The sequence below is a fragment of the Hemibagrus wyckioides genome, linkage group LG05 (assembly GCF_019097595.1).
Source record: "Hemibagrus wyckioides isolate EC202008001 linkage group LG05, SWU_Hwy_1.0, whole genome shotgun sequence".
Lineage (NCBI taxonomy): Eukaryota > Metazoa > Chordata > Actinopteri > Siluriformes > Bagridae > Hemibagrus > Hemibagrus wyckioides.
Window position 1 is genome coordinate 21,851,145 of NC_080714.1, and position 17,434 is coordinate 21,868,578.

Genomic DNA, 17,434 nt, shown 5'->3' on the forward strand with positions numbered 1-17,434 from the left:
CAATTGAGCTGCTCAAGACTAGATTTCTCACCACCTTTAAACACAAGAATTATTCTTTAAGACATTAAACTTAAGGCATATTTAATATTGCTTTTTTTTCATTGTGTTTCAAAGTAATAAATCGCTGTGACGTTGTGATAAATAACACTCCTTACTCGAGCTCAGTGAAAATATTGACTTAACTTCAAGGTCAGAATCACGTTAACAAAGACATGAAGCTCTCTCCCGCATACTCCACCCTATTCATGCAAGTGTCCATGAAGCCCATATGTCCTTAGATACGAGCCGAGCTCTGAATGCCATTGTGCACGTTTTCAGCGTTAACTCTTTAATATTCACATGCTGCTCAATTGTAACGATGGCTTTTTTTTTATTATTAAACTGCATTATTGTGTCTATGGTGACTGTGCAGCATGTTCCGGTCTGATTACAGACTCTGTGTAAGAAATCGCGGCAGGAAAGCAAGTTTTTTTTTCTTTTTCATCTCAGTATGTCAGTGTGAGGAAGGAGTCAGAGTCGGTTTCTGTGCTTTCTCTGGAGGGAGAAAATCTCTCGGCTCTGTGTCTGGTTTGAATGGGAGGGAGGGAAGGAGAAGGAGGGAAAGTGAGGAAGATCAAACAGTCACAGCAGTACTGGTTGATTAGAGACGAGAGGTTTATTGTGCTGGAGCCTATAGAGAGAAAGTCTTTCTTTCAATCGGATTATAGTGTGACTGTGAAGCCAAGGTTAGGGTCATGTTTTGTGTAAAAGTCTTAAGTACTCCTGCATTTTCACATTCTGTTCTCTCTCTCTCTCTCTTGTGTATCTCTCGTGCATTTGATCATGGACGTGTCCTGTTTCTGCCGCATTTGTTTGCTTCGGTGTATGCCCCAATTAGTGAATGTAGGCTTTCTTCTCTTTGCCTAAACTTTATTATTAGAATGACTTAATTTACACAATGCAAGCACTTTCACTATTGATTAATATTATTCTTGATTGTTCATGAACCTTTCCAGCACGCTTTTAGCAAAGCTGTTGTAATAAAATGGCCTTGATCACTGCTGTCAATTGGCGTGGAAGCCCTTTTTAAAGATAGCAGGTGGTCCTGGCTACGGATAAAATGAAAATAAATAATTATTAGGTTATTACGTCTGTTAATAATTGACATGAGAATCCATCCAAAATATCTGCATTATTTATTAGGTTATTACGGTTAGGTGTGAAGTGAGATTTTTGTCCAATGATATCCAAATTATATTACAAGGTTAACTCTTTTCAATTTTTTCTGTATTTTCATTTTTTAAGTTCAGATTGCTTTTTTTTTTTTTGATAGCTGTGTCAAGCTTGAATCTTAAAGAGAAAACTAACACAGAATCTGACACACATGCAGTATCATATACACAGTTATTATGTCGGTGTGTAACACAGATTAAAGGCAGTGAGATGTTTTAGAATGATGTGAATGTAAAAGATCGTACATAGTGTGTGCTTTCAATATGATTTATATAATGATATAAGGTTAAGCTGAATTCTCTGATACAAGTCTTTTTGTTGGTGTTCTCGTGTTTACACGAGTGAAACTTCAGCAAATCAGAGCCACAGTGCATGAAAGAAGCTGCAGATGCTACTTATCATTATCAATACTCCATTATAAGGTTAGTATTCTAACAGCACCATTTCTTAATACCTCTCAGATCCAGTAAAAATCAAAACCTTATCAAGATATGTTTGATCTACCTGTGAGACATAACCATGACCTCCATCACTCGGTTTCACCTATCGTTAGGATTTTTTAGCTACGATTACATGTAATCTGTTTTTACTCGAATTAATAGATCAGCCTTCATATATCCATCTAAATAGTGTATCAGAATTTGAAGTAATCAAATTCTATACAGTTATATCCATTTATACGCTGTGGGGACTCCAGATATTGGTCTGTTCGATAGAGTAACAGTGTTGAATAGAGAAGGGCAAGTTCGTATTACAGGTTTTGAAAGGATGGAGGAAGGATTGCATGGGCATTCAACTAATACATCAACGCAGAATTATGTGGGAAGCAACTGCTGTATCTTAGTTCAGTACATTTGTGATAGATAGATAGATAGATAGATAGATAGATAGATAGATAGATAGATAGATAGATAGATAGATAGATAGATAGATAGATAGATAGATAGATAGATGGACGGACGGACGGATGGATAACTGGATTATAGATAGATAGATAGATAGATAGATAGATAGATAGATAGATAGATAGATAGATAGATAGATAGATAGATGGATGGATGGATGGATGGATAACTGGATTATAGATAGATAGATAGATAGATAGATAGATAGATAGATAGATAGATAGATAGATAGATAGATAGATAGATAGATAGATAGATAGATAGATAGATAGATGGATGGATGGATGGATAACTGGATTATAGATAGATAGATAGATAGATAGATAGATAGATAGATAGATAGATAGATAGATAGATAGATAGATAGATAGATAGATGGACGGACGGACGGATGGATAACTGGATTATAGATAGATAGATAGATAGATAGATAGATAGATAGATAGATAGATAGATAGATAGATAGATAGATAGATAGATAGATAGATAGATGGATGGATGGATGGATAACTGGATTATAGATAGATAGACTAGAATGAGTGAATTAATATAAAGGCTATCATTATCATTATTCTGCTGTTAGAGACAATGAATCAACAACTTCAGACCAATCAGAGTAAATCATTCAGTGGAGCTGTGGCACAATCATTACTACTGCACTGGGTACAATTCAATCTTCAATAAAATCCATTCTGCTTAATTCTTCTAGATGGATTGTGAAACATATTCACCGAAGAGGAAAATTGTTCTTGGGAAAAACTTGGAGAAGAACATTTAGTCCCAGGCTTCGTGTGTATTTATTATAAAATTGACCTTTTATAATTCTATTATAATTAAACAGCAAGACCAGCTGGGGTAGAGGATGCTCACTTTTGTGATCAGACAAACCCAGGAAATGTGTGTGTGTGTGTGTGTGTGTGGTTTGATGATAAGCAGAAGGTGAAATTTGTTTGTGTGTGTGTGTTTGTGTGTGCAGGTTTTTATGGTAAGAGCTGTACAGATGCGTGTCGGCTGAACCCGTGTGAGAACGAGGCTCGGTGCCACAGGAAGCCGAGCTCCTCGCACGGCTATGTGTGTGACTGTGGAGACAATCACTACGGCCAGTACTGCCAACACAGGTACACACACACACACACTCACACACACACACACAGGATTATAATTTTGCATTAGGATTATAGCAGTTCTATGGAATTAGATCAAACCTTATATTCAGGAGGTCAGTGCTTATAATTGTAAACTATTCTGTATATGTATATATATGTATATATGCATATATTTATTGCCACCAGGCCTCCTTCTGCCTCACATTCTTCCAAAACACACACACACACACACACAAGAATACCAGCACATGCCTGCACATAGTCAACTCACAGATAGTTAACTTGGCTTTTGCGTTCATTAATTTGTTTGCTTGTTCATGTTTCCATGACTGACTGTGTAACGGTGTGTATCAGTGGGTGCAAGGATTAAACTGTCATATATTAATAACGAACGTGTGTGTGTGTGTGTGTTGTAGGAGTGAGCAACAGTGCCCCCGTGGTTGGTGGGGAAATCCTACATGTGGACCATGTCACTGTGATGTTAGCAAAGGCTTCGATCCAGATTGCAACAAGACCACCGGCCAGTGCCTGTGCAAGGTGAAAGCCCACTCTCTCTCTCTCTCTGTCTCTCTCTCTCTGGGATTTTTAAATAGAATATAAGAATATGTTAGATTTCATTGTCACATCTTGATCTTATTTCTAAAAAATAAGAAAATAAAAGGAAAATATTGTCCCAGATTTGTAAATTCTCCCCAGTTTTCCAGTCATGTGTCAGCAGTGCAATGCATAAGACCACACAGTAACAGGTTACACCGAATGGTGCAAAAGAAAAAAAAAAGGTGGATGGAAACACCTTGTTACTGAGACAGATTAGACTGTAGAGGAAGTGTATGATTAGAAACACAGTTTTGAGCTAACAGGAAAGCTACTGTAACTGAAATAATCACTCTTTATACCTGAAGAAAAGCATCTCAGCATGCACAACGTATTAAACCTTGAAGAGAATAGGCTACAACAGTACATTTCTTCCACTCCTGCCATCTAAGAACAGGAAACTGAGGCTAAAGTGGACGTAGACTGATTGAAACTGGGCAGATGAAGACACTTTTCTTCAATTTTCTCAATTATTTTATTTATTTTATAGCCTTTAACCTGTAGGAACATGATTTTTTACAATGCTCTGCTACCAGATGGTTGGCTGATTGGATAATGTATTCTAGATGTACATGCACAGGCATGTAGCACACATGGCTTTCATATCAGTTTCAGCTCTGCATATAATCCCATGATCCAGCTGCGTCTGGCTTTACAGCCACATTTAACGAAGAGTTAAATCCAAATAGACACACGTGCACAAACAAATAGTCCTCGAAGTAATTAATCACTCATTATAACCCAGCCTCTTAATCCCAGTGTCTGATACTAATCAGTACATTCATGATTACCATTCAACTTCATTATCATAAAGACACGAGGGTGTTGTTCTTTTTAGATGGCTTTGACATATAAAAAGCTCCTGGAGATTATTCAACACAAGATTAGGCTTTGAAGAGCTATCTGTGTCTTCGCACACACACACACACACGCAGAGCTCTTGCTCTCTTATCTCTAATCTGAACCCCTGCCATTCTGCCTGATGTCTGACCTTTTGAAATCTCTCTGTTCTACTAGCGAAATCTGTCTTCTTTCTCCTTCAAAACCTATTTTCTGCTCTCTGCTTTGCTCATGCCCATCTGAAAAATCCGATTTGCGGTAGCATTTTACATGCCTTTTCTTTCACCAAGCTAACATATTAACAAACTGTTCCTATTCTACCATTTGGACACTTCACATTATAATGTTATATAATGCGTTAGATCACATGAACACACCATGAAATTCAGTATGAATAAATTGCCAAAGTAAACAGACAGCAAGAGTACCGGTGATGAGACAAGGGCGGAGACACAACGAGAACATGGCAGTGCACATGACCGTGTAAACAAAAATCATATCATGAAGAGAAACGTGTGACATGCATGAGTATAAATGTATTCACCCATTTGTGTTTTCCACGTCTATACTCAGGAAACATCTGCATTGCGGGATTGTATGAAGTGAAAATGATTCAAAAGCTATATCTTTGTACCATTTGGATGTTTTGCATAAAGTCTTTACATAGCATTCATTTTCGTCAGGTACATATTACAGCATAATCTTATTTCATTTCTAAAATGTAAGACTGGAAGTATTCCCCCTCTTCATGTTGTAATTATCCACTGTGCTTGTAGCAGCCAGCTCTCCTCATCTTCTCACTGACCTAATCAGTGTCACTAGAGTCTGTCCTGGCAAGCACCTTATCACTTTAGTGTGTGAGGGTGTGTGATAGTAGGTGTTGGAGTCAAATAGACACACACTCATGCACACACACAAAGTAATTGGTAGCATCGTTAGCCTGTAAGGCATATGGTAATTGATTCACATGCATGAAGCCGTAATTAAGAGAGATTAGTTACGCTGTAAGAGGTTACACTGCCTAAAGTAATGCTAGAGACTTGAGTCAGCGATACTGATACCAACTATGCTAAGCGTGTTGATTTATAATTAAGTGCTGGTCCGTGTCCCTTATCAGGTTCTAGTTGCTATAAATTATTATTTAAGAAATCAGTTTAGCTAGTAAACATAATATAGAAAAGCATAGTGTTTTCAGAAATGTAGTCTACAGCCATGCTTCTCAAAATGCAGGGTCTGTGAAGCATAAATTCTAGATTTGCTCAATCAATGGAAACTTCAAACTCACAAGGTAACAGACTAGGAATACTGTTGGTCTAAAAGTCTGTGTGGTGGAAAAAAGAGCACTATCTATCTATCTATCTATCTATCTATCTATCTATCTATCTATCTATCTATCTATCTATCTATCTATCTATCTATCTATCTATCTATCTATCTATCTATCTATCTATCTATCTGTCGGTCTGTCTGTCTGTCTGTCCTTCATCTGTCTATCTATCTATCTATCTATCTATCTATCTATCTATCTATCTATCTATCTATCTATCTATCTATCTGTCGGTCTGTCTATCTGTCTGTCTGTCTGTCTGTCATCTGTCTATCTATCTATCTATCTATCTATCTATCTATCTATCTATCTATCTATCTATCTATCTATCTATCTATCTATCGGTCTGTCTGTCTGTCTGTCTGTCTGTCATCTATCTATCTATCTATCTATCTATCTATCTATCTATCTATCTATCTATCTATCTATCTATCTATCTATCTATCTATCGGTCTGTCTGTCTGTCATCTGTCTATCTATCTATCTATCTATCTATCTATCTATCTATCTATCTATCTATCTATCTATCTATCTATCTGTCTATCTGTCTGTCTGTCTGTCTGTCTGTCTATCTATATAAAATTGCTAGGAACAGCTGTTCGTACATCTAAGGGCGGTTCATTCCACCACCTAGGTGCCCATTAGCACCATTATTAAAGTTATTATGCCTAGTATTATTATATCTTATTATTATATATAATGTTGAGTCAAATCTAATGACAATTTAAATGAAATTGATTTCGCTCTGAAAAAAACCCACACAATTAATTTCTAATAAACAGGCAAAATATTACTGTACATTTAAACACTGTCCCTTATTTAAAAAAAAGTGTTCATTTGTAAAATACTTTGTTATGGCAACTAAACAGTAACTTCGGAGAAATGAGCCAATTCAGAAAGAATTTTACTTGCCAAGTAAGATTTCACTTAGAAGAATTTGAGAGGGTGTTTACGCGGGATAAGTTAGCGTAAAGAAGCAAAGTATCTGATGCAAGAATATGTACAGAAATATGAACGCTATCACTTTTCATTGCCCAAATAGTTTCCATAATTTCTAAGTGACGTTTTCCAGATGCTTTTGTCGCTGTGTACACTCACATCTCAGCTCATATCTCTTATGTTAGTATTAGCAATCAAAGCCAGTAAAACTGCTAGCGACTGATCTTGTGGTTCCATGACATTAATTAAGGAAATGACATTTTCTTACTCAATTTATGAACAGAAATAGGCGTCAAAATGCTGATTTAGAAGAAGCTCACACTCTTTCTCCGTACACAGCACAGGCTTATTTCACTGCTTAAGCAAGGCAATTAATGAATATAAATTCCCACCCGAGGAGGGGGTCTTCTTTATGAATATTAATTGCTAGTGGGCAGCCTGAAGGCTCTAAAAATGAGCTGTTATAGATATTAAGCATGATCTAATTCAGTTAATATATAAGGTATAAAAAACTTGTGAATGTGGTTATAGGAAAGTAATCAAGGATGATGTGAAGCAAAGCACGATAAAATTTAGAATTTGTTTCTCCTCACAGAAAACGTTACCATTTAAGTTATTATACATATTATTAGTTAAATAATTGTTTATTAATTAGACTCATTGTGTGAATGAAGTGTTAATGTAGATAATGATAATGTATTAGAACGAGCGTGTTAATATCTGAATAAACCTGTGATTCATCATGCAGCTGGAATTACTGACACTGTTATAGAGGATTAATCACCCTGCTCTGTGTTTTGTCCTGCTTATATGCGTATAATTGCTGATCTGTACGTATTTTCGGTGTGTTTAATCCTGCTCATGCGTGTGTATGTCTGTGTTCTGTGGCTGTATATGTATTAGGAGTTCCATTATCGGCGACGGGGCAGTGACGTATGCCTGCCATGTGACTGCTATCCAGTGGGCTCCTTCACACGGACGTGCGACCCAGAGAGCGGTCAGTGCCAGTGTAGGCCAGGAGTGATTGGTCGGCAGTGCAACATGTGTGATAACCCCTTTGCTGAGGTCACACAGACTGGCTGCGAAGGTGGGACAGAGTCTCACACATACACCCACACACACCTAATCCAGCTTACTTTCATTCATTCATCCATGCAATAAAAAGCAGCAGTGTTAAATTACTTTCAGATTTCTGAAAGCAAATCTATATGCACATTCAAAAGGTAATTTAACACTTATGATTTTGTGTCTGCATCTCCATCCATGTAGATATTCATTCATATTCTGAAATATTATCTATTTTCAAGTTCCTTTCTGGTATAATCATTTATTTTTTCCCATTGAAAGCATCACTCTGTGGGAGTGTTACTATATTTGTGTGTGTGTGTTATTTTGCTGTCATGTACCACACAGAACATAGGACTCTATTTTCATGATCAAAAAGAAGCACAAAAAAATCAGGCACATGTTAAACGTCTTGGCGCACATTGGTGCAGTGGAAAAATAGGTCACCTGACAAGAGCAGTTGAATTGTGAAAAGGGGTTAGGATAAAAACGAATACATTATCGTGTGTGTAAGCCGTGTTGGAGAAAGGTCCAATTAAATCGGATCCTCTAATTTGCTTCAAAAATATTTTTTATCACGACAATCAATATGAATAGATTTCAGTAAATTTCAGTAGTCGCATCTATATAACTATAGCAAATGTAGTTTCTGGGTGTGTGTACTTATGTAGGTATTCAATTGCATTTGGAAATCTAAAAGAAATAACATCTATATCAAATAATTCCTTTTCTTTAAATAATAATAATAATAATAGAATAAATGTAAGAGACTGCTATCTAAGTAAAAAAATAAAATACTTCAGCGTTTGGTGTTGCAGCCTAACAAAAAGGCTTTTATCCATTTTTATTCCATTTACATTGCTAACCAATGTGTTTTATTATTATTATTAAAAACAGTGTGATGCTTTTTAAATGATAATAACCCTAGACAAAATGCAATACAGTGGAATGGCCATGAAACAAGTCAGGTTCTGTTATTATTTATAGCAACAGTCCGTTTACTTCGACAAAGATTTAGCTGTAATGATAATAAATGCATTTTAAACAATATATTTTTTATTTGACTGAAATCTTGTGGAGAAATTATAACATCAGGACAAGTTCAAGATTAAATGACAGCTAGAGCATTGCTGAAGCTGCTGTTATAAAAATAAATAAATGAATAAATAAACAAATAAATAAATCACATTTATTTATTTATTTATTTATTTATTTATTTATTTATTTATTTATTTATTTATTTTTGCCCAATTAAAAGAAATCAGTTAGTTGTATCTAGTCAGTAGTTGCATGAACTAGCCTATATATCAGATAATGATTTGTTCTTGCTGTCTGACTGATTCCTGGGTCAATAATGTACGTGAGAGTTCTGATGATGAGACTATCAGCAACTATGCCAGAACAAGTAAAAACCCAATCAAATCAGCAACACACCAGCATTATACCACTACATTTTACTTACCCTGTCTTCTTAACTACAGGGTCAATTTCCCATCTTAACTTACCTGCATTACACACATATCAAATAAAAAAAAACACCTATTTATCCCTCTGTACTCCACAGTGATCTATGATGGCTGTCCAAAGATGATCACCATGGGAATCTGGTGGCCCAGGACCAAGTTCAACATGCCAGCTGTGGTGCCCTGTCCCAAAGGATCAGTAGGTGAGTGTTTGTGTTTCTGTGCTGCCTGGTTTAAGCAGATGCTCTTTAAAATGCAGACTGTGTAGGTGTGTGATATTATGACATTATCTTATTAATGAATTACAATAATTACTGTGTGTGGTTGTGTTTGTGTTTGTGTAGGAGCTGCTATTCGTCACTGTGATATAGACCGAGGATGGCTGGAGCCTGATCTCTATAACTGCACTTCTCCTGCTTTTGTTGAGCTCAACACAGCGGTAGAAGAGCAACACACACACACACATAAGCCTCTTTTGTACCTCAATCAGTACACATCCATTTCCTTTCAAGACTACTAATACAGACTGTGTGTGTGTGTGTGTGTGTGTGTATGTGTGTGTGTGCAGCTTGAGGCGGTTGAAAGAAATGAGACAGTACTGAACACCATCACTGAAAAGAAGCTGGCCCATCAGCTGCGTGATGTAACCGAGGCAACAACTTATCTCTATGGCAACGACCTCCAGATTGCTGAGAGACTGTTGTCCCGCCTCCTGACCTTTGAGAGTCTTCAAACAGGTTTTGGTCTGACGGCCACGCAGGACGCTCACTTCACCGAGGTGAGAATATACACTGCACACGCTCCAGTTATCTCTTCTGATTTCTGTCTCTCACGCTGACTCACTTTCACATTATCTCATGCTTTATCATCTCTCTGTCTCTCTCCACCTCCGTTTCTTACACTTCTTTTTTCTACCCCTTTCTCTCTGTATTTCCACTTCTGTTTTCTATGCTCCTTTCTACTTCCTTCCTTCCTTCCTTCCTTCCACCTTTCTGTCCTTCCTTCCTTCCTTCCTTCCTTCCATGCTCCCTTCTCTCTCTTATTTTTCTCTACTTTTCTCTGTCTCTATCTCTTTCCCCGTTTTGTCATTCTTATCTCCTCCTCCATCTGTTCTTCTTTCACTTTTTTTCCTGCCTGTTATCTCTCTGCCTCTGTGGCCTCTATCTGACCCTTTGTCTTTCTTACTTTCCTTTTCATCCTATTTTTATCTCACTCTTCTTCTTCTCTCTTTATCCCTTTACTTAATTCTCTTCCTTCAGGTACTTCCTCTCTCTTTTTCCTTCTCCTCAAACGCAACATCTTAACAATCTTATTTCTCTCTCCTCGTCTTTTCATCTCACTTTATCTTTAACTCCCAACTCACCCTGCTACCCTTGCTCATCCCTCTCCTTTCTCTTTGTAGAATGTCTTGCGAGCGTGTAGTGTGTTGCTCAGCCCAGGCTCTGCAGGGTTGTGGAGGTCTCAGAGTTCAGCTCAGAGTGGAGCAGCAGGCCTGGCTGATTTGTTAGAGCAATACTCACGCAACCTCGCCCAGAACACCAAACACACCTACCTCAATCCCGTAGCACTGGTGGCACCCAATATAGGTCAGTCTCTCTCTCTCTCTCTCTCTCTCTCTCTCCAAACAGCTCATACTAATCCTAGTTATCTAATAATCTAAAAAGATACTAACACTAGCTTTGTTTGTGTTAATTGCAGTAATGACTGTGGACCGTGTAGAGAACCACACACACGTGCGGAAACGTTTTCCTCGCTATCACAGCACAATGTTTCGTGGACAGGCCCTCTGGGATGCACACACACATGTAGTGCTGCCACCTAGTGCCCTGGTGCTACAACGCAACTACTGTGAGTTCACACCGAAACATTTTACACTTTTACTTTAAGACTAATTCAATAAAGATGTTCATGCTTTACATTTTTTTTTGCATTTATTTTCAGCCCCAATAATTCTACATACCAATCAGACTCCAGAAGTGCCAGCAGCACGACGATCTAGCTGGCCAAATAACTCACCCTTCACCATCGTCATTGTCTTGATATACCGCAGTCTCGGAGCTGCGCTTCCTCCCAAATATCATACAGACCGTCGTGGAGTTAGGTGAGTATGTGTGTGTTTGTGTGTCTGTCTGGAGACAAAGTGTATGTCTATGAGAGTATATTCCAGCTCTGTGTCATGTAGGCACCAGTGTAACACCAGCATTTTGCTGATTTGTTTGGGAATAAGGGTCTGCTTGGACTATTGATCGCAAGGTTGTGAGTCCAAATCTCAGATCCACCAAAGCTGCCACTGCTGGGCCCTTGAGCAAGGCCCTTAACCCTCAATTGCTCAATTGTCTAAAAATGTAAGTTGCTTAAGGGCATCTGCCAAATGCTGTTAACATGTGTATGATTACACTTTACTTCAGTCTTAGAATGCAGCATAAAGACACAGACTGTGGTTGCAACACGGATATATTTCTTTGTCTGTTCCTAGCAAACAGTCACCTGAAGGCCTCATATTAAGTGTGACAATTATACATTTGTGAGTTCAAGTTACACAGTTTGTGGCCAAGATGTTATCTCTTGACAACATTATAATCATTTGCTTACGGCCTTGAATTATTACATCAGGGCCAATGTATATTAATATTAAACACCAAAATTAAAACACCATGTCTCCCCAGCAGCCCCATTGCTGATATGGGTAAAGTGGGTACAATAGGGCATGTGACAGTCAAAATCTGCTGGGATTTTGGATTTTTTTAACACATTTTTGTAAAAATGTCTAGAAAGGACACATAAAACATAATTAAGTATTTCAGATACGAGTAAAGGCTTTATTTTTCATTGCAAGCTTATATTCCAACAAGCCATCTGTGCTCCACGAGTCCAAAAGAATAGATAGATAGATAGATAGATAGATAGATAGATAGATAGATAGATAGATAGATAGATAGATAGATAGATAGATAGATAGATAGATACTTTGTCACCACCATGGGCATCTATGAGTGCATGAATGTGTAAGAGGGTGGATAGTGCTTACCTCCCAATGCTGCTGTGAAGCAGCACAAGCAACAATTTGAAAAGATGCAAAAAATGAATTTACATGTCTTGGAGACAGCATGTGGTGGTTTTCTCTCTCCCCGGCTGATAACTGTCGCATGATAGGGTAGAGTGAGTGGTGGGAAATTGATCAAGAGCAAATTTTGGAGAAAATGTGTCCTAAGTGGGTCTATTTTCTCTTGCAGGTTGCCACGTCACCCGGTACTGAATTCTCCCGTAGTGAGTGTATCTGTGTATAATAATCACTCATTTGTGGAGGGTTTCCTGGAGTCACCTGTCCTGCTGGAGTTCCGGCTCCTCGAAACAAGTAACCGCAGCAAGCCTCTATGTGTTCAGTGGAACCACACCAGCCCGTGAGTTTCTCAGATTGAGTGTATGACTGGAAGTTCTGTGTGATGTTAAAAAAGCTGAGGACTGTTAATGCCATTTAAAATCATTTCCCACCTAAATAATGCCCAAATGTTTTCCTGTATCTCTGTATGTGTGTGTAGAGTGTCAGCAGCAGGTTGTTGGACAGTGAGGGACTGCAGTGTTGTCTATAGAAACATGTCACATGTGCGCTGCCAGTGCCATAGACTGGGTACCTTTGGGGTGTTAATGGACAGCTCACAAAGAGAGGTAACACACAGCTCAGCACATCACAACAAGAAATTAACCCATAAAATTATGCTAATTTTGAAAGAAAGCTGCATTCATTTAATCATTAATCATATCATTGTTTTCTTTCTTCTCTCTCTCTCTTTCTTCTCTCTCTCTCTTTCTCTCTCTCTCTCTCTCTCTCTCTGTCGGCGAGCAGCAATTAGAGGGTGACCTGGAGACTCTTGCCATAGTAACATACACATCTCTATCCGTTTCCATGGTGGCACTGTTGCTAACGGTTACAGTGCTCTCCTGTCTGAGAGAGCTGAAGTCGAACACACGCAGCATACACTCCAATATGGCTGCGGCTGCATTCCTCTCTCAGCTCACCTACCTGCTGGGCATCAACCAAACCGAACAACAGGTGAGTGAGTGAGGGAGCAAGGGATAGAGGGAGAGTGTAAGTAAGAAAAGAAGTGTGTGAGTGAAGGTTTGATGGAGTGAGATGGAAGGTAAAGTGTGTAAGTGTGAAGGACTGGACAAATTAAGGATTAATGGACCAAGAGAACAAATAAGTAAGAGACTAAGTAAGTAAGAATCAGGGATTGTAAGTTAGTGAGTGAAAGAGTGGAGGAATAAAGAAGTGAAAACATGTGAAAGAGAGATGGAATATTTTATAAAAGAATATGGGACCAGTGACAAAGTTAGGTTGTGAGTGTGTTCATTAATATAATATTTATTAATATTTAAGAAGATTAAGTCAGTGAGAGAGGAAGGCTGGTAGGAAGGGAACAAAGGAAATAGAGACCATGTCAGTGTGTGACTGAGTCACTAAATGATTGATTGATTGATTGATTGATTGATTGATTGATTGATTGATTGATTGGCTACCTGACAATGACTACATGAAGACTGAATGAGTGACTGGGTAACTGACTACCTGATTGAGTGAGTAACAAAGTGAGTGACTGACTAAGTGATGTGTAAGTGACTGAGGGAGTGATGAATGAATGATGAATGTGTGAATGAATGAGTGAGTGACTGAATGACTATTAAATTATGAGTGACTGAATGACTATTAAATTATGAGTGACTGAATGACTATTAAATTATGAGTGACTGAATGACTATTAAATTATGAGTGACTGAATGACTATTAAATTATGAGTGACTGAATGACTATTAAATTATGAGTGACTGAATGACTATTAAATTATGAGTGACTGAATGACTATTAAATTATGAGTGACTGAATGACTATTAAATTATGAGTGACTGAATGACTAATAAATTATGAGCGAGTGATGAATGAATTATAAGTGAGTTACTGTGTGAGAGTGAGTGAGTGTGTGACTGACTATTTAAGTGATGAGTGACTGACTGACTGAATAAATGATGAGTGAGTGACTGAGTGTGTGATGAGTGAGTGACTGAGGGTGTGATGAATGAGTGACTGAGGGTGTGATGAATGAGTGAGTGTGTGACTGTCTGACTATTTAAGTGATGAGTGACTGACTGACTGAATAAATGATGAGTGAGTGACTGAGTGTGTGATGAGTGAGTGACTGAGTGTGTGATTGAGTGACTGAGTGTGTGATTGAGTGACTGAGAGTGTGATGAGTGAGTGAGTGTGTGACTGTCTGACTATTTAAGTGATGACTGACTGACTGACTGAATAAATGATGAGTGAGTGACTGAGTGTGTGATTGAGTGACTGAGTGTGTGATTGAGTGGCTGAGGGTGTGATGAGTGAGTGACTGAGAGTGTGATGAGTGAGTGAAGAGTAAGTGAGTATGTGACTGACTGACTATTTAAGCGATGAGTGAGTGACAGTGTGTGATGAGTGACTATTTAAATGATGAGTGAGTGACTGAGTATGTGATGAGTGACTATTTAAGTGATGAGTGACTGATGAGTGAGTGACAGTGTGTGATGAGTGAGTGACTAAGTGTATGATGAGTGAGTGGCTGAGTGTGTGATGAGTGAGTGGCTGAGTGTGTGGTGAGTGAGTGACTGAGGGTGTGATGAGTGAATATGTGACTGACTGACTATTTAAGTGATGAGTGAGTGACTGAGTATGTGATGAGTGACTATTTAAATGATAAGTGACTGACTGACTAAATAAATGATGAGTGAGTGACAGTGTGTGATGAGTGAATGACTGAGGGTGTGATGAGTGGGTGACTGAGTGTGTGATGAGTGAGTGACTGAGGGTGTGATGAGTGAGTGACTGAGTATGTGATGAGTGACTATTTAAATGATAAGTGACTGACTGACTGAATAAATGATGAGTGAGTGACAGCGTGTGATGAGTCGGTGACTATTTAAGTGATGATTGAGTGAGTGAGCGAGTTGCTCACTGTGCAGGTCATTAAATTAATGGGTGTGGCTGTCATGGAGGTATAAATCATTAAAAAAAAGTCAGTCTAATGTTGTAGACATATTCATACCACCTATCTCAGTTTAAAACATGTATTAGCAGCTGGATAGAAATGTTACAGACAGCACTGTGCAGCATGATTTAAATATTCATTTAAACACTGCTATCACTGCCATCAGCACAGAGAACGCCATCAATCACACTGAATATTACGCTGTGACTCAGACTTGAGCAAAATGCTTTTGTCTGATGTGCACATATAAGCATGCAGCCACACACACACACACACACACTTTTCCCTCGAGTGCATCCCACTCGCAATAAACAACTTACAGTTTTGCGAGTTATAATTCAGTGCACGTGTGTCTTTGTGGATGTGTGTGGATGTGTGTAGATGTGTGGATGTGTGAGCGTGATATCGATGTCTGTTGTTTCATTCATGATTAATAGTGTTTCAGAGCTCGAATTGCAGTTTTAGTGACATTTCAACTTCAATAAAAGAATGCACTAGTTTTGTGCACAGCTTGAACGTCTCAAATTGGGTACAGATACCATGGCAGCATGGTATCTAAAAAAATATTTCAGATACGGTGTGTCCTGTCAGACAGACTCAGTGGTCTTGCTGTCAGTTTGATGGATGACAGACTTGCACATGCTCTGGACTCTCCACCCACTTGGATTAAAATTAAGTGCACGTCCATTATCGCGTTATTCAGTGGCCAAATTTGGTTGCCATGGGCTTCGAGCTGTACTTTAATTACTTTCATTCTGAAAAATGAAGTTAGATTGAAATCAATACATCTGATGCTATGTAGGGATGCTGATAATATTACCATGACAACCGTCATAAAGCTTAAGCCTGTGTATTCTATCACTGCCTTTTATATTACGCTGCTAAGAGAGCGTGTATTTTATCTTCATTTTCGCTAGAGAATCCATGACAGGCATTTCATCTTTCGGCTCTTTCAGGTCATCCATATCAAATGCCAAAAAATTTGATTAAATTTGTTCAAAGCATATGAATAGATGTTTACATTAATGAGCCCATATACACAAACTCATGGAACATTTTTCTTTTTCTGAACGAAGTACATTTTCAAGAACGCAGCATTGCTTGTGTAAACGCTTCCTGTAAAATCACCAATGAGTCTCTTCACATCCATTCATAAATCAAGCCTCTTGCTTAATGAATTTCCAGTAGTCCCACTGGCGGTTTATTTAGAAAGCGCCTTGGCTTGTTTATTCACACGTCATCCTCGGCATAATAATGCCTCATTATTTTCCACTTGATCACTTCAGTTGGTTCGGTGTCTGCACAGATTCTGTTGCCGTGTCGTCCTGCCTTCCCTTTGCATTATTCAGTCACGCTCGTGCATTCTGACTGACATCCTATTTTCTCCACACCTGTGTTTTCTCTCCCAGTTTTTGTGCACGGTGGTAGCGATCCTGCTGCATTATTTCTTCATGTCCGCGTTTGCCTGGATGTTTGTGGAAGCTCTGCACATTTACCGCATGCAGACCGAAGCCCGAAACATCAACTATGGAGCCATGAGGTTTTACTACGCCATTGGCTGGGGAGTGCCTGCTATCATTACTGGTAGATACACATACACAATGCTAAGTCACTTACAAGACTCTGTTTTAAGTCAGTTGATTATAAATGATTTGATGACTTAAGGGTGAGGTTAGCCACTTAATATATGAGTAATATACCGCCTAGGGATTAAGGTTTCATTAGCATTTGTCAAAGGTGAGTTGTCTCTCAATTAAAAATGCCTGAATAAGCCTTTTAAAGTTTATATGCGTGGGAGATAGTCAGCAGCCAGGGGGTTACCGAGGTCAGATCACTAGTGGTGTGCCCTTGAGCAAGACCCTTGACCGTCATAATCTCTGCGGATAACTGCACAGTGACTTCCTGACCCCAGGCTCTCAGAGCGAATCCAACAGCCATGAATTAACATATCCTCAATGTGTTT

The 17,434-nt window shown here is 38.5% G+C and overlaps 1 protein-coding gene across 3 annotated transcripts in view; it reads left to right on the forward strand.

Moving 5' to 3' along the window:
* celsr3 (cadherin, EGF LAG seven-pass G-type receptor 3) overlaps positions 1-17,434 on the forward strand; it is a 62,390-nt gene that overhangs the window by 36,142 nt on the left and 8,814 nt on the right. For all 3 annotated transcript variants that reach the window (XM_058389521.1, XM_058389523.1, XM_058389522.1), the window contains exons 14-26: positions 3,094-3,235; positions 3,640-3,760; positions 7,827-8,010; positions 9,553-9,654; positions 9,796-9,890; positions 10,020-10,229; positions 10,854-11,037; positions 11,150-11,299; positions 11,393-11,552; positions 12,685-12,852; positions 12,991-13,117; positions 13,296-13,502; positions 16,881-17,055. In XM_058389521.1, the coding sequence (XP_058245504.1) occupies positions 3,094-3,235; positions 3,640-3,760; positions 7,827-8,010; positions 9,553-9,654; positions 9,796-9,890; positions 10,020-10,229; positions 10,854-11,037; positions 11,150-11,299; positions 11,393-11,552; positions 12,685-12,852; positions 12,991-13,117; positions 13,296-13,502; positions 16,881-17,055 (2,025 nt within the window). The remainder of the gene's footprint in view (positions 1-3,093; positions 3,236-3,639; positions 3,761-7,826; positions 8,011-9,552; positions 9,655-9,795; positions 9,891-10,019; positions 10,230-10,853; positions 11,038-11,149; positions 11,300-11,392; positions 11,553-12,684; positions 12,853-12,990; positions 13,118-13,295; positions 13,503-16,880; positions 17,056-17,434) is intronic.